At 40.9% G+C, this 24,943-nt stretch overlaps 1 protein-coding gene across 1 annotated transcript in view; it reads left to right on the top strand.

The window, feature by feature from the left end:
* The first annotated feature begins 1,109 nt into the window (after window positions 1–1,109).
* stau2 (staufen double-stranded RNA binding protein 2) overlaps window positions 1,110–24,943 on the top strand; it is an 87,301-nt gene continuing 63,467 nt past the window's right edge. Inside the window, exons 1-7 of the mRNA XM_061065126.1 lie at window positions 1,110–1,172; window positions 2,867–3,074; window positions 3,704–3,834; window positions 4,578–4,737; window positions 5,401–5,475; window positions 6,812–6,947; window positions 23,080–23,239. Coding sequence (XP_060921109.1) covers window positions 2,876–3,074; window positions 3,704–3,834; window positions 4,578–4,737; window positions 5,401–5,475; window positions 6,812–6,947; window positions 23,080–23,239 — 861 coding nt within the window. The 5' untranslated portion in view covers window positions 1,110–1,172; window positions 2,867–2,875. The remainder of the gene's footprint in view (window positions 1,173–2,866; window positions 3,075–3,703; window positions 3,835–4,577; window positions 4,738–5,400; window positions 5,476–6,811; window positions 6,948–23,079; window positions 23,240–24,943) is intronic.

The following is a 24,943-nucleotide window of genomic DNA, read 5'->3' on the forward strand; positions in this document are numbered from 1 at the left end:
TTTTAAAACCTTTATTTAACCCCCCCAAAAACTCGTTGTTTAAAATCTCTTTCAAGGGTGTCCTGACCAAGTCAGGCAGCAGCACAATTAACAGTTTTAAACAACTATCAAACATATTTACAAATACAATAAAGATACATAAGACAAAATACTAAATTAAGACAGAAAGTATATTTGATGCTCTATCTCTAATATTTATTTCCTAAACAATGGTCATGACTGTTATTATTTCAGATATTTTTTCTTGTCACACTGCATGGGAGTGCAAAAACAGGACCAATCCAAATCTCGTGTCCTTTAAGCGGTCTCCAGTGACACAAGGAAAAAGCGAGGTAGTGGCCCCATCTAGTGGTCAAGGGTACACATCAAACCACTAAAGATCCACCATTCATTTGTTTTTTTTTTTGTTTTTTTTTAGCCCTGTGCCACTCATGTTCCCTCTGGAGTTCGTGTTGGTGGTACATTTCAGATGTTGGACCCCTTGGCCATGACCATCCATCATCTGCTGTCATGTGAAGTATATCTAAGTAAGTGATCCCTGGAACAAACTGTTCCACTCTACTGTTCATAATTGAATCCATAATTAAACTCTACAAAAAATCTCCCCTCAAAAAAATTGAATAAGTTATAAAAGTTATAAACTGAGCCTACAAGAGCCAGTGATCAAAATCAGCATCAGTTTTAATGGCCAGGTGTGTTAGATACGAGGAATATGAATCCCCATTGCGATGTAGTGCCTGCTGTAACGTGCATTATTCACGAATAAAAGCACATGAATCAGTATGTATCAAGCATGCAAAAACGCTGTGTGCAGACAGCCAGGTAGAAAACGTCGGTGTTTGCTCTGAATCAAAGTTACAACTGTTCCATCCTCCGAGGAAGCAAAACCAGGACCGAACCATTTGTGTAACCGCGGGGGTGGCTGATTCATTCAGGATTTATCTCGTACTGTAACGCTCCTAAGTAAGCGATATGCAATATTTAACATTGGAAAAATAAACAAAACACACACTTTATGCGTGCCATATAAACACGACTCGTCTCTTGACTCAAATAAGACACATTTAAGCATTTTACACAGAAAAATAACGTGGTCTGTTCCCTCTTCCATCCAGTTCTCTTTAGTGTTTGCCAATGTCGGAGGTGTAACTGGGGTCTGGCCCTGGACAAAGGTAAAAAATACCCTTAATTGTGAGACCCTTTGTTGCCTGATAGTATCTGGGTTGTTCTTTACTCTGTCGCCTGCTCGTTTATGCTTTTACTGTGGACTGAAATTCACCAGACTTTCATGGAGGATGGGGCGGTATGGAGATGCTAGCAAGATGGGTGCTCCGGCCGATCAGCGATGATGAGCGCTAACCGGCTAAACTAGCTTTTCTGGAGCAGGCTAGATGGTGTATATTCATCAGGCGAAATCACAGAGACATATTCACGACGGCATGCATGCTTCCCAAGTGTGTTGAACTGTTATAAGCAGCTGACACTTGCAGGAAACAGCGTTTTTATAGTTGGTGACGTTAGCTTAATGCTAAGCTGGGCACAGTCGAAGCTATATTATGTAGGTTCAGGGGTTGCAGACAACCCTGTAGAGACTGCCAGTCAACCCTACCGTAACGCCACCCCACTTACTCAACTTACTAGTGTGTAGGTGCAGGGCAGTCATGCATTTGGCGTGTTGTTAGAAGCTGTATTTGTGCATGTTGCAGGCAGAAGCGAGAAGAGAACCAAGAAGGACTGTGACCCCGAGAACCCCAGGGGCATGCAAGACGTAGAGGGACGATTAAATCAATTACATGCAATGAATAAAGTCACAGACCAGAGTGAACATGTCATTATGCTGTTAGGCAATAACCGATATCAGTTGTGTTATGACAAGTTTCTGCTGTGTTGTTTACACCAGTCTATGATCTCAACCATACACACTAGACTTGGGTGACACCTGTTTTCTGTTTTCTCAGTGAAAACAGTTTCACTCGGTTTAGGTTAGATTTAGATTTGCACTCACTTCATGGGTTTGTTATTGATCTCGATGTACCTGATTTAAACGTAATCATTTTTTAAATAACGAATCAGAGTGCAATGAGCTTTACCTCCGCTCACCTCAGGTGTTTTGGGTTCTTTCTGACCCTGTGGCTCTGACCTCTGTGGGAACACCTTCAGTGCTTTCCAAAAGTGTAAATGAACCAGTAATGGAGCCATTCTGGCAAGATATTGTGACACGGTTTGATATCTTTTTGAATGTCTATGTTCATCTTTTACTGATAAGAAACATATTATGTTCCTTATCTTGCACGACAATGATCTGTGCCTTTTGCTTTTCATCTAAATACTCCCCGCAGAAGTGATTTTTTTTCTTCTTCTACTTTTGGGGCTCTGTGCTGATTATGTTAACCTGTGTCTACTTCATGTTTATGGGCCTTAAGACCTCTCTATAGTCACAGATAAAACACGATTAGACGTCAGTTGTCTTGTTCAGGCTGCTATCACAGGAATCTCTACTTTTTTTTTTTCTGCAGAGCTTTGCAGCAGTAACATGAGCAAAGCTCCTTCAAATAAAGCTTCATTGTCCGGGTGTATTAGCTGCCAGTGGATCAGAATGTGAGATAGGCCTAGAGCTGCCCAGTTTGAAGTCTGCTTTCCTGGCTTTGCACACAGAAATCTCTCAAATGTCACTGAACAGCTGTAAATTGTGCAAAATCCGGTGCTGAATAATGTGTGCGTACACGTGCATACTAGGTGATTACTTTATCTTCTTTTGTTATGTTGAACAACTTGAATTTGCCCAGTATCAGTCCATCTTAAGTGACATGATTACAGTCGGTGTCTTACTTGAAGTGTAAAGTTTTTAATTGTGGTTCGCTTCCAGGAATAGAGCATGGCTCAAGTGAAAGTACAGACCTCAGCACCCCTGGCTGGTCCTGGCCTCTCCCCCGGAGTTCCCCCGACGGCCATGGCCAGCCCAGGACCCCTGGGTCTGCAGCCCTCCGTCAACGGCACAGGCCCGGCCCCCACACCCGCCTGCCCTGCTCCTGCAGTCGGATATGGGGACGACCCTGTGTCTTCCACATCGCCAGGTAGAAAACCAACAGAATAGTTTTCCTTCCAAGGAAATACAGTGAACTATTTGTACAGCTATTTGCTCATAACGATCATCCTGAAAGATTCACATCTCAGCTGCATCTTAAATTTGGACCTGCAGAAGGTTTTAAAACAAAGATTAAATGTTTCACTGATCCAAATGTCAAAGTAGAAAATATACATCTTCCATTATTAGACCTTGTTTCAAGCCTTTTCTGCTCTTTAGCTCTTGATCGCTTTGGATGCAGCTCTGTTGTCAACAGTAAAGTCTGCACTCACTGTGAGCCACTTGACAGCATACAACAAGATAATGTCGAACTCTGTGTGTTTCTCTATAGAGTTGTTTTGTTTTGTTGTTGTACTTTTACAGTTTTTAAATTGCTGATCAGCCTGGGGCTTCAGGAAAAATGTAGACCCTCCTGAGCTCCGGGCCATCTGCTGATTTGTCCCACCTTTGTGCACAAGACACGATAATCACAAGTGACATTTGTGTGTGTTCAGAATTTCTGACATAAATGCTACACGAGATACATAGCAGTAATTCTGTAATAATACATAATACTGTCTCTGTTAGCTCTAAGCATGCTGCTCAGTGTATGATGCATTCTGCTGTGCTCTGTTTAAGGCCCGCCCCAGGAGAACATGGCAAACCCTAAAGAGAAAACTCCAATGTGTTTGGTGAATGAGTTAGCCCGTTTCAATAGGATCCAACCTCAGTACAAGCTCCTCAACGAGAGAGGCCCTGCACACGCTAAGGTAAGCAAATGGGACGTGACTCTGGAGTTGAAACTGAGCAGAAAAAATAAGAAAACTGAAATGACTTTTAATTTTCACAAAATCTGTAATCGAAGCATGATTCAAAATGGAACTGTGAAAGTTTAAACAACTTCTCTTTTTAAAGTGCCAGGTTCATAGTTGTATTTTTGAAATGAAAAGCTTAAATTCATGCTTAATTATGGCATCTTCACTGGTATTGATGTTTCAGATTTTTAAGTCCTTTTTTTACAAGAGAATCTTGAGCCACCCACAGCTCTAACCGTCATTAACCCCTTGTACATACGCATGGCGTCAGCAGTGGTGTAATATTGGTGTCCCAGTGTGTGGTTTCGTATTGCGTTATGGTGTCGTGACAGTGCAAAAGAACCAGCGTGTGAGCAAACAGCGGGCGCTCCACATACTCACACACATACAATGCACACACACACAGCACTGTTCTGCGCTCTAAGCTCCGACATGACACATTACCACCGTCTCCCCTCTGTTACGTCTCTCAAACCTCAATTGGTGTATAAGGCGGTAAGGGCTTAGCCACACCATTCCACCTCTGCGCTTTACTCATTGCACAGGTGGCGTTAAAGGGGTGTATGTTTTCTGCCTTCAACTGGTAATGTGTAAGTGCCCATTGGTTATGGGTTATACTCTATGGGTTTCTGAGATATGTTTATTCAGACATAGTTGATGTTAGTTAACGTCTCTCCCTCTGGGTGTCACTGTTGTAGATCTTCACAGTGCAGCTGACTCTTGGGGAGCAGGTGTGGGAGGCAGAGGGCACCAGCATTAAAAAGGCCCAGCACTCCACAGCCGCCAAAGCTCTGGACGAGAGCGTTCTTCCCAGGCCAGCGCCCCGCTCCCCTAAAGTGGACATCAACAGTAACCCAGGTAATGCAACATAAGAGAATGACAATGAAAGATTGCATTAAAACCTCCCTGTTACTGGTGTTTTTTGCATGGAGCGGCTGATACTCTACACGTGCAAAATGTCAATTTAACTGATTGAATTATTATCACCATTTTGTGTGACTAGCATATGCCTGGTAGAAGGAGACAGTTCTGAGTGTAAAGATTAATTCATGTTCAATACTTAAGTGATGAAATACAAGCACTGCCCCCTCAGCTTCAGCAGCAGGTAACTGATTCTGGCAGTAGCAGCCGGACAAAGTAGGATGGGATAAAGATCTTTACAGAGCAGTGGACCTGTTAAGCTTTGCATTAATTTTGTCAATATGGGTCGTCATTTTTCATAGCAGGAAAGCTGGTTGAATCTTCTAATATTTATGCTGTATTTTAATTTTACATGTTGAAAGCCAAAGCAGTCCCACATTGCAAAATAAATAAAGCATTACATGTAATTATGATAAATCTAAGGTGCTGGGTGTGAAAACATTGGGAAAAAGATGTTCACTAGACCATTCTCCCCTGAACATTGCTTTAAGGTCACATATTATGCAACATACCCCTTATTGTGTTTTTCACACTAATATGTGTCCCTAACAATATCAGACAAGACTGTCTTCTCTGTCTTTTGTCTGCTCCACTTTTCAGAAAATGTGTGTCCAAGCAGGCCGTTTGGACATTTTCCCTTCATGACATCACAAAGGGCAGTAACCCCTCCCCCAGGTGGGTGACACTCCCACAGCTAGGTGTTTGTTTTGCCCTCTTGGTCTGCCTTCTCACCGTCAACAATAGGGCATGGCACAAGCCATTTCCCCTCCAGAGGAGCGTAGTCAAACACAGCTCGCTTGCATTTAAAGCTACAGACACAGAAACCGCCAGTTTTGAGCAGGGTAGAAATAGAGGGGTTTATAGGCATGATCTGATAGTTCAGAGTAGACAAGAAACTTCACAGACATGTTTGGGGGAGCTCTGAGACGTATTTAAACTTGTTGGAAAGGAGTATAATATGTGACCTTTAATAAGTAATTATAGTGATGATTGGGTTCAAGCCCCTCTTCAGACACGCTGATTCTTGTTCTGAGTAACAGCTGGATATTTTTCTGTCATCTGTTTGGCTTGTTAACATTTACACCTTCAACCAAAGGTTTGCAGAAAGCTGCTAAAAAGGTGTAATGTGCATCAACTTAAGTGTAGTTATTTAAAAATAATCTTTCTGTATAATGTTAGAGTTGTTGATGATTGGAACTATTCCCAAATGATGTGTTGCTTCTTTTTTTTGTATAATCCTTTGATCACTTCTGTCACACAATCATGGAAGCTCTAATATTAATTAAAACAACCTGTTCCCTTCAGTGTCCAGTAGCACACTCTATTGTTCATCGTATCGTTGTAATGAGGCATTTTAATCGTCAGAAAGCTGGAGAGGTCACATCAGAGGGCGGTATTTTACTTTGGGACGTCTCCTCTTGTCATGTGCACATGTGTAAGTGTAATCATGAAGTAACAGGGCTGACATTAAAATATATTTCGTAAGTAACTTCATTCTCCATCATTAATGCACTGTTTCAGTATTTTGGATTTTTGGCTTCCAGGCCAAAGCCACTGATTATATTTGAATAATCCGTGTTTAGAACAAAGCCGGACCCTGACGCTTTCAATCAAGATTAAATGAAGGCTTATGGTTTTGTTCTCTGGTCAAATTAATTCCCTTAGTCTGTTTTACCCTCTCTGCCCTCTGAGATGTTGTAGTTGTCAAGGCCTCATAGTCATCTCTTAATGGGATTTAAGAAAGCCCTGTGAAAGGTCATGCAACATCAGTGTGAATCTATGGGATTGAAAGTGCATGCAACATACAGGTGAGAAATGTCTGCAGTATTAAAGTAGAAGAAAGACACCCCAGTCTTCAAAGATGATAAATGTAAATACGTCTTTTTTGCTCGTGAAAGATAATATGCCATACAATATGTGGACAACTTTCAGCTTCTAATGGCCTATTTGATTTATTCTACAAATATTCAATGCCTTGGTTTTAATTGTTGGTATTCCCTGTCACACACAGGCAGTATAACACCCACAGTGGAGCTGAATGGTCTGGCCATGAAGCGAGGCGAGCCAGCTATCTATAGGCCTCTGGATCCTAAGCCCATGCCCAACTACAGAGCTAATTACAACTTCAGAGGGATGTTCAACCAAAGGTGAGCTCTGCAACCCAAACCTGTCAAGCTGCCAAAAGCGTGTAACATTTCTACCCCTAAAGTGAAAGTATGTTTATAGGCAGGCACGGATTGAGGATGGCCTATGATAAGATGAAGTCATACAATCATGAAAGGTTTCCCTGTCAAACTCATCTATCTAAGCAGGTTCAACTTACATTGTATCGCCCACTCCTCCACACAGTCACTCTGATTATGCTTGTAAAGCCAAACCCTCACTTCAGGATTTTACATTGAGTGCAGTGCTGCTGCAAAATCTTGCTGCTGTAAAATAGCAAATGTTGGAAGAGCTTCATTTATGATGTCTTTTATGCTGGCTTCCAATTGAATGCGTAGGAAGAAGAAAGAGAAAAGGATGATGGTCTTGATGTATCTCTGATGGCCTGACACTGCATTGCTTCTTTGATCCCTCTGGCCCTGATGTGTGTCAGACGTGGTCCTCATCTCCATATGTTTTTTCAAACTGATGAATGTGGTGCCCTCATGGGGTGCCTCTGCAACTCAGTCTCTGTCAACTCCCTTTCTTCCCTTGGTCTTTTTTTTTTTTTTTGCTTTACTGGAGCCATCCAGCCATTTCCAAAACTCCATAAAAATGCCACAGAAGTGCAATTAATGATTCCCCCTCCCTCAGGGAAGGAATGTTACTGAAGGCTTTGGATGTGACGCCTCACATTAAATCAAATTGCGCTTTATTTATCTCTAAGTTAAAAAGGCAAGACAGTACATTTACTGTCTTCAAATTGTAAACTCATCCTTTTTGACTGTTCGGCTGAAATGTCGTCTTGATATAAATATTATTTCTACCATAGTAGTTTATAGTGTTACTCGTGCTGTGATGATCACTCTTCACACACAGACACACGGTGACTTTAGTTGTGTCTCCAGTTAACACAAGCTGAGCTGTGTGGCTCCAGAGCATACAAGGTAAATCTCATAAAGCCAGTTTTCATCTGTTAGTTTAAATTTCCTCGATTCATTTTCAAAAGGTAATATCACTCCCTCCAGATGGCAGTGTTTCCTAATGCAGAAAACCCTATTCTATACTAGAACACTTCTGTCTAAGGGTATTGAGCACCCATTTTGTAAACTGCACAGTAGAAATGTTGTGATTTATTAAAAGTTTTCATAAAACCGTGTGCAGTTTAATCTGCACTCTTTACATACAAAGCTTTTTAAAGCCATAAACAAAGAAGACAGACGTCTGTTTTGCTTTTCACTTAAACTTTTGGCTCATGAAAGCCCTAAAGTAAGGTACTCTGATGCCAAATGTGTGGGATTTCTTTTTAAAATGTGAACACGTTGCCAGAAGAAGTCAGTGATTCAGTCGCAGTGTTTGGTAACTGAGTCAAGTCAGCAGACGGTCTAGCATCTGGCTCACATCTTCTACTATCTGATCCATGCAGGAACAAACAGGGGGGGAAAGACAAATGTGTGCGCGCTAGAAGAGAAAATCTGTTTTCCAGCAACTGTCTGTCAATGTCATGTGTCACAGTGATGAGTTTCAAAAGAGACGAGCTGTATCTGAACCTCATGGTCTGTTTTGTTTTCTTACACCACTTTGAGAGGAAAAGCGAGGGGTGAGGGGATGTGTGTGCGTCTGAAACAGAAAAGAGCCCGGAGTATATTTTATCCCAAGGTCACTTATGTTTTCACCAGGTGTCTTTCTTTCAGTGTAGTCGAGCCCCGGATTAATGAAAGCAAGACCTTTTGAATATGAATTCTCTTCATCAGACGGCGGACTATGCGACGGATTGACAGGCCTTATCTACTATCAGTCACTTTAATGACACTGCAGGGAAACGAAGGTTTCCATATGCCCATGTCCTTACCTCTTATGATGAATAAGAGTGATCCGGAGTCATGTTGATGGAAAATCTGCCCATTAAAAGGGCAGCCTGGCTCTGATCCATCAGCGCTCTAATCACCACCAAGACCAGTATTGATTCATTCAGAAAGTGCCCTGATGAGGAAATATGGCAATAATATGAAACGTGCATTTATCAGCGTCTTAATGAATCTTATTTATGGTGAAGGGCCTGTGCATAATTTCATACCATCAAAGTCCACTTTTAAATCAGCATCTCTGCAAATTCCGCAGTCATAACTAAGTCATTGTACATTCTTAAGTACTGAAAGTGTTCTGAATAATGCAGTTTTTTTGTACAACATATTCAGTTAGTTACAGAAACAATAAGTGGAAATTCTGCCGATATGATTCACATAAACAGTGAATCAGGAAAATAGTTTTGCTATTAAGAAATCTAGTGACATCAGACATTTTTTTGCAGACAATCCCTGACTCCCATGTTATCAATGGAACACCTGATTCCAATGACTCATACTGGGCTCTTCTAATCTGTCCATGGCCCTCCCAGTTTTCCTCCTGCTGCATCAATCTCAGGGGGTTATGGGTACATGCATCCGGCATTCTGTCTGTTGTAATTTTTGGATAGGACTTTCCCTGTGAGCAAAGCAGAACAGAAAGAAGCCGCCCACCTCCGCCCAGCCCTCATTTGGTTATGACCGAAACATTATGTCAGCTGGACGAATAGTGGGTTGAATGACTGGGGGTGTTTTGCTCTGTGACATTTCCTTCTTTGATGATGCTCAGATACTGATCTAACAGCTGCTTTCTCTGTAGGAAACAATGTGGGTCAGCTGTGTTGTAGAGGATTCTGTACAGAGTAATGTTGTATTGGCCAGTGTGCAATAAGAGCATATAGTGTTTGAAAACTGACTCTCAATATGTGTGGTGGTCACCGTGTGGAGCTCCCCAATTCCACTGATACTATGGAGAATTTGTACCCTCTTCCAGCTCATACTTAAGGCATTTTGTCGTATAATATTCAGTTTTGTTTCATTGTCATTTCTCTTACCAACCCTGTTTCCCGCCCCAGCAGGCAGAATTTCACTGAAAGAGATTAGAACTGTGTTATAATCACCATTAAATAGTTGACGATTAAAACAGACGACTATGTAGTAAAAAAAAAGGTATAGGATTTGCAATGTAAGATAGATAGTTTCCTTATGAATAGTGTAGGTTCTAAACCAAAGTTACATGAAGAGGAACACAAACTTCATAGCCAAGCCATTTAAACTGAAATGCACGACCTTCCACTGTCTTCAGGTTGAACAAAAACTCTGTTGGCTCTAGGGTTGGGTACCATATAGTTTTTTTTATCAATTCTGATTCTGGTTCCACTTATCAGTACAATGCCGATACTACCAACCCTACCAACCCTACCACATGGACCCTCACGGCCCCCTCAACCCAACTATGTAGACCGATAGGCGACAAGAGCCAGGACGTTGTCAAGTGGGAACTTCCCTTCCCTGGTCTTTTGTCCAATTAGTCCCACGACACCACCGGAACGCTGGACAGTTAGCTCCAGCCTCACAGAGACACCCCCCTCCATGCTAGTCCTCACCGCCCACCATACTAACATGCAGAGCTTCTTTATCTTCATATGATGATCTACCACATGACCATCACAGCCCAAACAGCATTGCTGCCTTCAAAAGACCCAGGCTCTAGCTACAATACCACATGGCCCCTAATGGCCCCCATAATCAGAATGCAACTATTCCTGGTGCCAAAATAGAAAGACGGAGAGAAAAATCTGAAGAGAATTCTTAGAAAGTGGATGGAGGAAGTAGTGCCAGAGTGAGGTGCCCTGATCGGAGCTAGCAGTCACCCCTGGCAGATCGGACTGTTGCTCTACTTCCCCCTGCTCCCTCATTCTTATGAGGAAGAAGAGTTGAGAAGACAGAAGAACAAAGGGGATGAATGGTTTCTTCCTACCTTTATTTTGGCCCCAAACTGGCATTATCAGATGGTATAGACCACTGGAGCCCTCTGTTAAACACAAAATTCTAAAAAAAACAAGGCTTGAATCTCTGAACATTCTGCAGAAGACAGAGATACCAAAAGATTTATACTAAAAACATTATGGTATGCGGATACCGACTTATGATCAAGAAACAGACAAGGGTTATAATTCCTAAAGGATCTGTTCTGAACATGCCTCATAACTGTGTGGCAGTGTCCTTGTAAAATCAACGACAAACACCATGTCGGCTGTATTAACATGCTCATGAAAGAAATATAAATCGACTGTTGCCATGGAAAGATAGTTATCCTTGAAACATGAATACCTTTCTCATGCCTGCAGGATGTCAGAATAATACCAGACACGGACACAGAGAGCCCACATACACACACAGAGGCGCAGACACATGTATACCTTGTCATCTATAGGGTATCTAATTGGGCCAACCCATCTCACTGAAAATGCAAATCTGCCCATGAGCACTTTTCTATATTCAACATTTCCTCTCATCCTTTCCTCTTCGGCAGTATCAGATATCCCACGAGGTATGCTTCTCACACGCAGTCCCCGTGTTTCTTTTTTTTTTTTTTTTTTTTTTTTTTTTGCATGTTCTTTTTCTCCCACTCAAGTTAATATTTTATAAAGCTTGCTGGCCGGTCGGGCTTTACAGTCTCATATAGCGTAATTGGGACACTGTGTGCTCTTTGGTCCACTCAGGCACATCACAGAAAGTTTTGTTATCTTATCCGTCCAAATCATCCCCTCTGTCCAAAAAAACAAAAACAAGCTGCCAAAGCCCACAAGGTAGAAACTTAAGAGAATTAGCTTTTTTTATTGCATTACATGATTTTATTAAAAAAAAATCAACACATATCTGTGTAGATCAGTAAATCAGATGCATTTACGCAGATGGTTCATAAATTATAACAGGCGACATGCCAGAACAAAGCACAATCTGTCCAAATTGTACAAATGGGGGTCAACTCATAAAGCAGTGTTTTATTGTGCAGCCTGGGGGTGGAGGGCTGGAATACAGCTCCAACATAAACAAATGCTTTGAATGATTTGTGCTCAACAGACTCGGTGATACAGAAGTCTGGTGTCTCCTTTCATCTCCTCTCCTCTGAGTGGAGCGTCGTGTTTGTGTATCCATGTGTGTCCTCCTCTCCTCTTTTTTTTTTTTTTTGCCCGCGTTGACGTGTTGAACGTAAAGACGGACCTTGGACCACTTTATACAAAGCAGGTTACATGACTGGAAATACCTTTTTTTATATAATTCTGCTTTTAAGCAGGCTTGACTGCATGGTTCATACAACTAAAGGAGGCTTCTTCATAGGAGCTCTAATCTGCATGAATGTGCAAATACACATTGCTTCTGCGTTCTTTGTCAAGGGAATTCATCATTTTCACTTAGCAGCCAGTTTTCTCTGATGTCACGTGCGGGGTGGGAAACTCAAATGCTCTTATCAAAAGGGTAATGTAGTACTGTGGTGTCTCATGTTTGCATTACGAAAGCAGGAAATCTTACCTATCTTTTTGCAACTGAGAATACAATTGATAGTCGACATCAAGGACAGACATTTAGCCATATAGTTAAACACCATATTTGAAAGCTGATTAGTTACCTTTAGAAAACACCTTAGTATTCAGCCTAATTAACGGGGATCAAAGTTAAGCAGTGCCTGAATTGGCTGCAGCTACATTTTACAAGCAGGAAAACATCAGTACATTATTCTTACTGCACTTGAGCTTCAGTCCCTGAGCATGACATCAGAGAAAAAGAATGACTCTAACCCTTCTTTTGCCACAGTAATTGCCATGTAGCTGTGCAGTGTCAATGTTTGACCACACAGCTTTCCTATTTCTCTGCCTGGTTCACACCATATTACTTTGCTGAAAACCCTCAGTTTGATCAGGTTCATTGTCTGTATTCCTATTCCAAGATACTGTACCTTCAATTTTTCTTCTGGGAAATTCATCCGGTACAGATTTCAGAGATAGCCCCTTAAGTGGTCATGTGGTCTTGGTAACATCTTTACTAAATTGTATCCATGCCAACCACACTAACGGCCCTTTACTGTAAACAGTGTATTCAACTTCCAGTTTAATGGTACAAGCAGGTGTTTGTATGTAAAACACAACTCTTATCTCTTCACCATAGCTCCTTAAGAGTCCTTTCTGACTATACCTACTGGTACTGGAGGTGGGGAACAAATTGTTTTATCTAAAAATCAAGATTATTTTCTTCTTAGAATTTAAATAGATTCATAACTTCCAAAAATCGATTTTTGTTTTTGTTTAGGCTAATCAGTCACTCCTTGCTAAGTGCTAAGGTTATCTCTTTAACTCAGTAGAATGCCAAATGGAGCAGCAAGAAATTCCGCCAATCTCACAGATGACTGGAGTAGATCCTGAAGTATTTACTAATTCAAAAATAGACTTTGAATCTATGAATCCAGAATCATTTTGAATCGAAAATAGATTCTGAATGGAACACCGAAAGATTCCCATTCCTAATACCTGCAGTATGCGCTTTAAACTAATACTGATACTTCTTTATCTTTGCTTTTCTGTATGAATTTCATAGCCTGCCAGATTTATTTTGCTGCCTTTGTGGTAAAGGTTATTATAAATAAAGGTTATTATTCAGGAAAAACTGATTCCTGAGTTTTAGCCACATTTTGAACTCACTCCACATCCCAATCACTCTCTGTGGTTTGATGTGCCACTGAGGAAGAAAACAGAAACATCACGATATCTATCACAAATGTACTTTTAAATTTTTTTTTTTTAACTTTGGTTCGAATCCTACCCGCAGTAAACACAGTGTTTGGCTACATTTGAAAGGTTTGCTCTGCCATAATAGCTGTACAACACCTATCATCTTGTCTCATTTGAATACTTTCAAAGCACGATAAAGTCAAAACAAAGTTTGTTCTGTTAAGTGATGCTGCGCTTCTTCTTTGGTGGTCTGAACAGTTGAAAGCTCAAAAGGAAAAATAGGGGGAATCTGAGCAACTGTATTTCACATCACGTAATTGGTTTGTGTTGCGTTGTCAGCAAAAGCAAACCACACTTCTGCTCGAAAATGCAAAAGTTATGGGCGTCTCAGTGTGATGGGATGGTGCACACAAGTTTGGAAGAGAGTGTTGTTACCTGATCTGAATGGAAATACAGGAGTAATGAGAATGGAAGAAAACAGAGTAGAATGAGCCACATTTTTGACAGATAAACCAATTTTTGCATCGTTTGGTCTTTCATTTTGTCACTTTCTTTTCATTTCTGCTTTTCTGACAAGATAATAAAAACACTAGAGTCGGGTTTTGATTTCACTATGGATGTGTCCGCACTACTTTCCAGAGGGAACTCAATGCATGCAATTGGATGAAGCAGAGAATCCAATGATGAAGAACCAGTCAAATATGTTGTATGTTGTCCCAGACAATGTCTTCATAATTACAAAAATGGAAAATCATTTGCAGGCTGAGAAGCTTGCATAGAAACCGAGACAGAACGGTTTGGCAACAACACTTTCATATCATTTCTATTAGAAAATGGCACAGGAGCACTTTTCTAACAAAGCAACTCGTTTTCCCCTCTTAATGACAATGCACATAAACCAGCAGGCCACAATGTAATATTCTTAATGAGGACAGAAGGGTCTGATTTTAAACTGAACCCGAGCCAGCCATGCCTCTCAGTCAGCCAAAGCTTAGCAGTTGGCACAAAAAGGGCACACACAAAAAAATAATTTGTTTTTTAGTTTTGCTTTGTCACATAAATGCACACATGGTGTAATTTTTGCACATAATGGCAAGTTTTGTATTACTCACTGATATTTCTCTGAGCTAAAGGAGTGAGAATTATTCACGCGATGCCTGTTTTCAGTAAGAAGATTAGAGCTCAGACTATTTTCCAGTGGTTGTTTTTATTACTAGAATAATTAAATCAGCCCTTGTTTTTTTGTCTTAATAAGCCCATTTGAAGGTTTTATTTCCCTGTAGCATGCTACCTGTCAGTCCGAGCGCTGTAAATCTATCATGTTTGGAAAGGTTACTTGGTGTACGACTTTGACTCGACAATAAAGTGTGACAGGAGAACTCGGCTCAGTTTACAAGGGGCCGGGACTTGTCGTGAGCCTGGCATGGAAGGGAAGGCAGCACACTGATCACAGAGCTAGCACAAAGAGAGCTATAATCTCGTGTTCACTCAAATTTGGAACCACAACAAACAGTAAAAAAAAAAAAAAACAATGAACACTGTCAGATTGGACAATTTAATTAAAATAAGTTATGAAAGCTCTGTTTTTATATGCTGGGTCTGTTAGTCATTCTTGATAAATAGCTGTTGTGGGTACAGGCGGCGATTTGCGATAGTTTGGAACTCACATAAGCCATTTTAATGCTGCACCATCAGAGTGAATGGATGTGTATCTCTGAGTCAGAGCCGCCTCTGGTGACGTCTGGTTCAATAACATTTGTTGTGGCTTTTCTGAAACCGCTGCAGCTTCTCAGTATCACTTTGAAGGTGTCATGAAACAGGTTGACGCCTTTAAACACCTTTCTTTGTCTTCTTTGTAAACTGTTGAATAATAAATATCAGCAGATCAACACTCTTTTAGTTGCTTCAACCCACAGAGAGAGTGTTATAGGGCTTGGCAATAAACCGTCTCAATAATGTACTTTGATAGAAAATGTTGTGAAATGCTGGTTTAAACTTTGGACATTTTTCTCTATAGATCTGACAGTTATTGAAAAGCTGGCAAGCTCAAAGAGAGACTGATTTTTAACTCAAGTGAGCTTAATTTAGTGTTTTTACTGGTCACAGTTGCCAGGGCTTTTAGTTTGAAAGAGGAGGAAACATCAATGTCTTATTTTGCTATCTTACAAAACATTGTACATGTAAATGAGGGAAACTGTAGCAAAGTGCAGTTCCTTCAGTGCCCACATGAGGCTTGCTGCAAAAACCAAGGTAACCCTGTTAAGGCCGGTGTTAACAGCCCATTTCTACAATTACAAAACAGATGTATCAATGAATAACACATTAGAGAGAAAGAGAACAATTAAACCGATTCAAAAATGATAAAAACCTAAAAATGATAGAAGTACTCAATGTTCCACCAATCAGGACATAAGGGAGAGAATATTAAAATGGCAGGGTAAAAATAAGTTTTGGCCATAAATAAATAAATAAATAAAAGTGGATGTGCAAATATGGCTACAGCTTGGTCAGTTCAGTAATAGCAGCAGGAACAAACTGATTTTGTACCGCTTTGTTCTACACCTTGGGACTGAAATCCCCCGTCCAGAGTGGAGAAGCTGAACAGAGGGTGGGAATCATCATTTAAAATCGAGGTAGCTATCCACTGCATCTGTCCCGTATACAGGGATGCCGGGAAGAGCTGTGACTCACCAATCAGACGACTGGACCGTTTAACCATCTGATTGAAGGAGTTTCTCTCTTTTAAAGATGTTTGACAGAACCATGACACAAAAAGAAATACAAGACTGATTCAGTAAAACATTGTCATTATGGTTCGGTCAACGTGAAAGTATGACAGTTTCCTTAAACAATACAAACGCTGATGAGCCTTTTTACACACCACTTCACAGTTCAATTTTGAATCAATGACAGTCCCAAGGTGTTTATAAGATTGCAATACTCAATATTCTGAAATCAATAATCATATCTTTAGTTTGAGATATGTTCAGCTGGAGGTACCGCTCACACCACTCTACAAACTGGTCTCTTACTGGGCCGTGGCTACTCTCATTCTCTTGAAGCAGACTTCCAACAACAGAGTCATCGGCATATTTTATAATAGATTTGTTGTGAAATCTGCTCTGACAGATATTTGTGCAAAGAATAAACAACAGGGGGAAAGCACACACCCTTGTGGAGAGCCAGTGGAAGTGCACTTTAGGTCAGACAGAGTCCCATTTACCCTGACTGTCTGTGTCCTGTTGGTTAGAAAGTGAGAATCCAGCCTACCAGATTTTTACTCAAGTCAAACTTTTCAAAAAGCCTCCTGGTTAAGACGTGGGGCTGGATTGTTTTCAAAGTGAAGCAGTAGTAAATAAAAAAGCATGTTAAGCAGAGTGACTGTAGCGTCATCACTTATGGTCTAACGTAAGAAGCAGCTCGGCTTGCAGCCCCCCTCGGATTTGCTGCGTCCAGAGAAGAGTACAGCAAATATACTGCTTTGGTGATTTCCCAGTTTTATTCATCTTTTCTTCAAATAAAAGACCAAAGCCTTAAGAATGTATAACAGACAAATTAAACATGTATCATAAGCTATATTCTAAAATGTATTTAATGAACAGTCTTTGTCCAGGTTTCCTTCGTTATCAGTAAAAAAAATAAATTAAAAAAAAGGCTGCATTTGGCAGTATTGCTCAATCTAACAAGAATCTGATTTTTAAATTGTTAAACTCTCAATATTCTCTTTTTTTTAGTGTGTGCACTATCGATTCAATCAGTTCAGCCAACGCTTTAGGGCTCCTGGTGTGTCTACCACCCAGTAAGGTGGGGGGACATGCTCAAAAACAAAAAGACCGTATCTGCCCTTCCACAACCAGATTAGACTGTAAGGCAACATTTTCATAAAACCAGTGGTCTCATCAGGATACATGGCCAACATAACAAAAGAAACATACTCGGTATACAAGGCCACACAATTGGTTACATTCTGCTGATGTCATTGTCAAATAATCCAACCAAAAAACACGTCTAACAATGCAATCAAAAACCAACAAATGTTTACTTTCACCGGTATTGTCATGCTCCAATGTTTGTCTTTTCAATCCAGATTCTGATTTTTTATTCTAATTCATATTTAAACACCACTCGTCTGCTGATGTTGATGTGCCGAGGACAAATATTGCTTAACAAAAAAAAAAAAAATCAGTGACAAAGCAGCTCTGCCATCTCGCTGAATCAGCTTCTCCCATGTGGATTAGTGGTTTCTAGCCTCAAACTGGGTCCAAATAATTTTTAATACGCCCCCCCAACGCCATGACAGTTGATGTTTTGAGCCCTGTGTTTACTTGACTACATGGACTGTTTTCTCACACCACTGTGTATTTTCTGCATTCGCTGAAAGTTGCGTGAGGCAGAAAGGGAAGGAAAGCAATCAATGATGGACACTGGGAATGAAGTATGGAAGCTGGGAGGGAGAGCAAACAAGTGAAGTTCTGACAGAAGATTGGAAGAAAGTGCAGCTGGTGGAGGGGAGAGCCCGTTTGCTCCTAGCACAGCTCTGTCCCCTTTACAAGAATATGTCGGATGTGTCTGTGTCTGTGTGTCTTCAAGTATGTGTGTGTGTCTGTGTCTGTGTAACTTTATTTTTAATGCATACTACTATTTGTGTATGCATGGTGGCCAGTAGATTGTTGCTGGTTCACTGCTCCCTTTACTCTTAATCCACAAGTGGTCAACAAAGTTATGTATTACATTACTGGCTCCATATTTGAGTTCACTTTCACATAAATATACAAGTTCTTGTATCATTATCTGTTGCTTTCTTGTTTTATAATCCCCCCCCCCCCCTTCCTGTCTGACAGTGATAGTCTCTATGTGGTTCGAGGCTGTTGTACTTTTCTGTGTCTGACCTGAGTTTTTAGTCGTCATATAACAACATATATTGAAGCAGTCAAGCCAACTTTCAGCTACCCTTCCATTAATGGGTGCCAGTTCAGTGTTGGTAAAACTCTTTCTCATTTATTTCTTAATCAGTAGAAACGTGTTGCAAACACAGTTAACAGCAGATAGACGTAGAAATTGAATTTATGCATTCATTAATTTTTATTCATGCATCACTCTTCATATTGTTATCACAATATAGAATGATGTTGTGACACATTTTTCACATATTGTTCAGATCTAAAAGACAGTGGTATCCTGTTTACTTTAGGAGCAAGTGTAACATTAAGTAAGAGAGAATGAGCGTTTATTCCCTCTTAAAAAGTAATTTCCCATCCCGAAGGAGAAAAATAGTTTCCGGCCTGAATGTCAGCCTGTCATTTATTGTATCAATTGCAATACCATGTCTCCGAATTCCCATTAGGACTGTGTGTGGGCTTAAAAGCGGCAGCGTTTTCTGCCGGTGTCTGCCTCTGTGTGTCCGCGAATGCGTCTTTGAACGATTAAGATGAAATAGAAAACTTTAACTAATGTATCCCACATTAAAGAAAGCTGCAGGGAAGCTTCTGACCTCAAAGTCAAATTCATTACTCACTGCTGAACACTGATGACTTATCATTTGATTGAGTTGTGGCATCAGTTAGTTTTTCTTTCCCTCGCACAGTTGCACATCCCCAGAGTGCACACACACACACACACGCGCACACACACACACACACACACACACACACACACGTCATCACCAGACACAGTGGTGTTTTTTTCCTTATTTTTCCTTCACACCCTCCCTACAGGTGTCCTGGTCCAATTCCCTCTCTGCAGTAATAATAATAACACAAATAATAATTGATAACACAGAACAGGCAGATCCAGCCAGCATGTGCTGATTTTTGTACTAACCACAGAGCGCTGACGTGATTTTTATGCTCTCTCTTTTTTTTGTCTGCTTGATTTTGATGTGTGTGCATGCGCTCGCCTGCGCTCTTGGCTGACTTGCTTGTGTGTAAGCCACTACTTTCCCACGTTGTGAAGCAGGGTCTCCCACAGGCCTCCTTCCATGTCTTTCTCTTTCTCATTCTCTGTTACTTTACTTCTCCCTTTCTCTCTCTTTTCTCCCCCCTTCAGCATCTCTCTTCCTTTCTTATCCCTCTCTCTCCTCCGTTCTGCACCTGTACTCAGCTCTGCAGCCCCAGCTGCTCCAATCTCAGCTCTGTACTGTTGGCCAGAGCCCATGTTGCACTTGGCATGTCCTCTGAGACCCTGGGGCCACACTTGACGTGCGAGGGCCAGGCCGGCCCCAACCAAGGGAAGGCTGAGAGCAGACAGATGAGAGTAGGGCTGTGGGCTGGAGAAGGACCTGCTGGAATTCCATGGGAGTAAAACGCTGACTCATTGTTGGGCCTGCTGGTTAAGAGACAGAGCGAAGACACGAGATGTTTATAGATGACAGATGATTTCTAAAGAGTTACGTAGAAAGACTTACTGTAAGTAGGGAGGCATCATTGCTAGTGTCCTGGTGTTGGAAATGTGAAACATTTCATACATTTAGCTTAAAGCTCCTTTGAGGAATTCTCAGCTGATTATTTAACAGAGAGAAATGTATTCTGGTGCCTCTTTATTACCTAAAAAAAATGTAACGAAAACAAGGGAGTAAATGTTCTCTTGCTTCATAGAGTTTTATTCCTTTTCACTGCTGCCACTAGATTTTTCTTGGGACTAAGTGATTAACAGCACAGAAAAAGACTGAGCTTGTGTTATCCACTTCAAAGATCTCAGTGAGTGATATGTTTGTTCAAAGGGCAGCAGGATGAGGATATTCCTACAGAAAACACCATTAACACATGTACAGGACAGGCGTAGCAAAAAGATAAGAGATTGTCTCTGGGGTTCACCAAGACTTGACAAACTGAACGTTTGTTACAGTAGCTTTAAGTGGAACTTTGTCAGGTGTCAGGATATTCCAAGTTAATTATAATTTATTTAACTAACCCTTGTTTGTGCTCTTGGCCATAGTTTCTATATTCTGTGATAACACTGTACTCTGACTAAAGTAACTGTTGAGATCCAGGAACATGGCGTCATTGCTCTTCAGAGATTCATGAGGCTAGATCAAGCATCAAATCCGTCAGACAGCTTGTCGACAATCCAAAAAAAAATCTGTATTATCTTTCAATTTCTTTGGAATAAAATCCCAAAATCACCAGAATTGTTTTCTAAATTGTGATGGATGTGTACAGCCGTTAGATTGGATCACAGTTTTAACAATGCCTTTGTTTCCATGCTTTCAATTTGGATGAGAGTCTGACTGCTCATGTTTCTTTTCCCATTCGAGCAAAGATCTTCGGCTGATGTCCAGATTCAAGACATTCTATTGGTGATCTCTGTGTTATTTTTTGCCAGTAGGAATGATGCCTAATGCTAACAAAATCAGGTCAAAGTCATATTGAATCTAAGGTACTTTTGGTACATTGACAAAACAAGTCGCCATTACCCCCAGTGAAGCTCACAATCCTTATTTAAAGACATGTCATGAACCCCTTTCACACACATTCTTATGACTACTTCTGAAAAGCTTCAGGGCAACCTTCCCCTGACATGTTCCTGAGTTTCCCTCAGGAGGCAGGAATAAAAAATAAGGAGTCCATAATGTTTACAACACACCCAAGATGGCAGATGAAGCAACAGAGTCCTACACATTGATGACAGTTTTTGCCTTTATATCAATGGTACATGTCTTCACAGTATAAACAAAAGAACTGAACAATCATAACATGCATGATGATCCCACCAGTTTTGCAGGGGACTCGTGATAGAAACGTTATTAACACCACCCTCTTATGCACATAAGAAATGGGCTTGACAGTGATGATGCAGCTATTGAAATGTAACGTAATGCACAAGCCTATTTTTGGACGCATAGTTAATGTGAGCAGTGGTCGTCACTCTGTTGGAGGGTCGATCATTAAAGCGATCCATCCATGTCGTCCTAGATTGCCGCGAGGAGATGAGCCGGCCGGCCATCCTGGCGATGTAAACAAAGTGAAGATAGGACTCAGAAAATTCGACATTCACAGACAGCGGGACTCGGGTGTTACACCCATTGTAGACAGTCATGACTCACAGAGTTATTTTCAGAGGATTTACTTGATTTCTATTATATTTAAGTGTGAAAAATCGCATATAAAGCCTTTAAAGGAAGAATGTGTGACTTTTTGATCTAGTAGATGTCGCCCTTGAGCACCAGCATTAAACCAAAACAAAATGCTGTTTGTAGACACCTCCAACATACTGAAGCCTCCGCTCTCCTCCAGCATCACACCTCCAACCCCCCCCCCTCCCCTCGCAGTCGCACGAAGGACTTATCAGTTATAACGCACCATGATTAAGCACCATTACAAAATTGTCTTTTGCTCGAGCTGCAATTGCCTGTGGTCTGCATTGTTGTGTTAGCAGGCTAATGTTAGCACACTTTGGTTAACTCATAGCTATGTTATATAGTATATAGTATATATAGTTCGTGGCTATGTTATTCTTCTTTTCTCTAGTCCTTGACTAAAACAGCTTTATACGCCGTCCTGTTCATGTAAACACAGCTCTGACAACATTACAGCTGGCCAGACTCACCCTTCTCTGTCATTGTAGACAGTCATGACTCAGAGAGACATTTACAGAGGTATCAAGAGATATACTTGATTTTTTGCTTTATTGTAAAATGTCAAACATTCTACATTGTTCATGTGCTTTTGTTGAAATAAAGAGTTTCCAGTGCACACCAATTTTCCGTGAGCTTCTTGGATTTTAAAGCTTCTTGGGTTCCCCACATTCCAATTTAGTATTAAATCTCACATCTCTGAGCAGCTGCAGTGCCAAGTAGGATGTTTTGGTATAGCTGAAAATGAATACATATCTGCATCTCTGTCGGGCTTGTTTTAATATTCTCCAGCATGTAGTGTAATAAACGCCATTAAAACATTGAATACATTTTGGCATCGGACACAGTTCCATAAATTGAAACTGCTGCTATCCATTTGTTTCTATAAAATATGTTGGCTGTGCGTCCTTGTGTGTGTAAGCGAATACTAGCTGGGAAAAAAAAAAAGGAGGAGGGCATAGAGACGGATATTAAAAAGTTTGGATTCCTCTCCCCTCTTGTTAGCTTTCCCACTATTTCTCTTTCCCTGTCGTCGATCTGGCAGACATTCTCAGCCCTTCTCCCCCCAACCCAGGAGGGGGTATGACACACGCGGACTCACAGACCTCTAAATCTGCTCACTGATGGCTCAGTCCCGCTCTGTCATGACCCAAAGAAAAGAGGAAAATCTATGTTCGGGGCCAGAAGAAAGAGGAGAGGATATATATTTCCCTGGGCCTTGTTAAGCAACACTAAGATTAGATTCAATAGTGAGACATTTGTCAAGTGGTTGGCCAACAGGCTATTGTGTAGTAATTGACCCTGATGAAGTGGTGGGCCTTAAACTTGGAGCGGTGTAAACGGTTTGAATTGATAACTTGGCTCATAAAGGCTGAGACTCTTCCTTGCCTTTTGTTGTAAATGATTTATCTAGTTTAGAAAATAAAAAATTAAGATATAAATATCAACATCTTTATAAATGAATACATGTCTTCTTCCTGTTCTTTCCTAGGTACCATTATCCTGTTCCTAAGATCTTCTATGTGCAGCTGTCTGTGGGGAGTCATGAGTTTATAGGCGATGGGCGCACCCGCCAAGCAGCCAGACACAACGCAGCCATGAAGGCCCTGCAAGCCCTGCGCAACGAACCCATCCCAGAACGCCCCCCACAGGTAAACAAAGAATCACACAAACACCAACGATCGCTTATCGACTTACACCACTTAAGGAATCCTTCCCAACACCTTTAATATATTTCTGTCAATGTTTGCTGAAAAGGACTTCTGTGTGACTGTCCATTTTAGACTAATCATACCCAAAGGTAATGGCTATATATTTTACTAGTCAGGACTCGACTATAATTATTCACTATTCACATCAATATTGTTATAAATCTTACAAGACCTGTTGCAAATATGTTGTTTCATTGCTTTAAAAAAAGATAAAGGAATGTCTTTATACAGATGTCATTTTGATAAAAATTCTCCTTTAAAAAGAAGATTATTAGGGCGTGGGTAGTGTAGTGGTTAGTGCATGCGCCCCATGTACGGAGGCTATAGTCCTCCAAGCGGACGGCCCGGGTTTGAATCCAACCTGCGGCTCCTTTCCCGCATGTGATTCCCCTCTCTCTTTCTCTCTCTCGTCCTGATTTCCAACTCTATCCACTGTCCTATCTCTACAATAAAGGCACAAAAAATACATCTTTAGAGGAGATCATTTTTAGTGTATCAATACCGACATTATACATTTTCCATTTTTTCCAGTTTTAATACAAGTGTGCATTAAGTAACACAGGTGGATGTTTGTGGGACTGACTTGAATTATACTACTGTGCTCATTTGAACCATGTGAGACTTGAGAGTCATAAGATAAATCAAGCTCTGTCCACTCATATTGCTCATGTGATGTCATGTTTATTTTTTCAATCCAATGTCTGATTTTTAGATACATTGTTTGTGGAATATTGCTTGACTATAATTTGTCATGGTTAAGCATTGTCGGGCAGGTTAATTTACCGTCTATTAAGTAATCGATTTATTGTGAGTTGTACAATTTAGCTCATATGTTGAAACTCCATTGGAAACAGCCTTATGAAGCTGTTTCCATCCAATCTGATGTTCTGTCAATCATTCTTTTCATGAAAGGTCATTCTTCATTCATTCCGTAACCATCACCACCTCCTGCCTTCTGCACTTTAGTCACCTTGTGGCTGATTTCTCATCAAATGACGGGCCATCTGTCTGACCCTCCTGTGCTTTAAAACTCTTCCTTTAATGAAAAGTCAAAGGGGTTTGTGCCTCCCCACAGAGACTCTATTTAAAGGGTTTCAGCACGTTTTTTTGCAGATGCTAAAATGAGTGCGTAACCAGCTTTCATCAGATTTAATCCTAATCCACTTCAGCTCTTATTACTCTAATGTATCATTATCATGCTGTCTCCATAGTTTAGTTGACACCTGGCTCGAGTGCTTTTTTTCTCTTCCAAGTTTCTCTTTACTCTGTCCTTTTTTCTTTCTGCCTCCTCCCAATGTCACTGTACCTTTTCAAAGTTTCCCCTCAGGCATGGCTGTTAACTGTTGTTATCATCTCCCACCGGAAATCAAATTACCCCATATCCTCAGCGCCTGGCATCGCTGATGGTTATTCAAAACGCTTTGGCTCTTCTCACTTTGCCCGACTCGCTGTCTTGTGGCGTCAGCCTGCATAAATGTGCTCTTTGTTTGCTGCTGCTTCTGAGTCTTGCTTTACAAATTGAGGCACATTGTGTCTGCAGTGTATGTCTGTCATGCTGTCTCAACGTGTGTGTGTGTGTGTATTTGTGTGTGTTTGTGCCCCTTCCACGTGTTTGTGTGTGGACACCCTGGGGCTAGTAGTGTT

The sequence above is a fragment of the Labrus mixtus genome, chromosome 19, assembly GCF_963584025.1.
Source record: "Labrus mixtus chromosome 19, fLabMix1.1, whole genome shotgun sequence".
Classification (NCBI taxonomy): domain Eukaryota; kingdom Metazoa; phylum Chordata; class Actinopteri; order Labriformes; family Labridae; genus Labrus; species Labrus mixtus.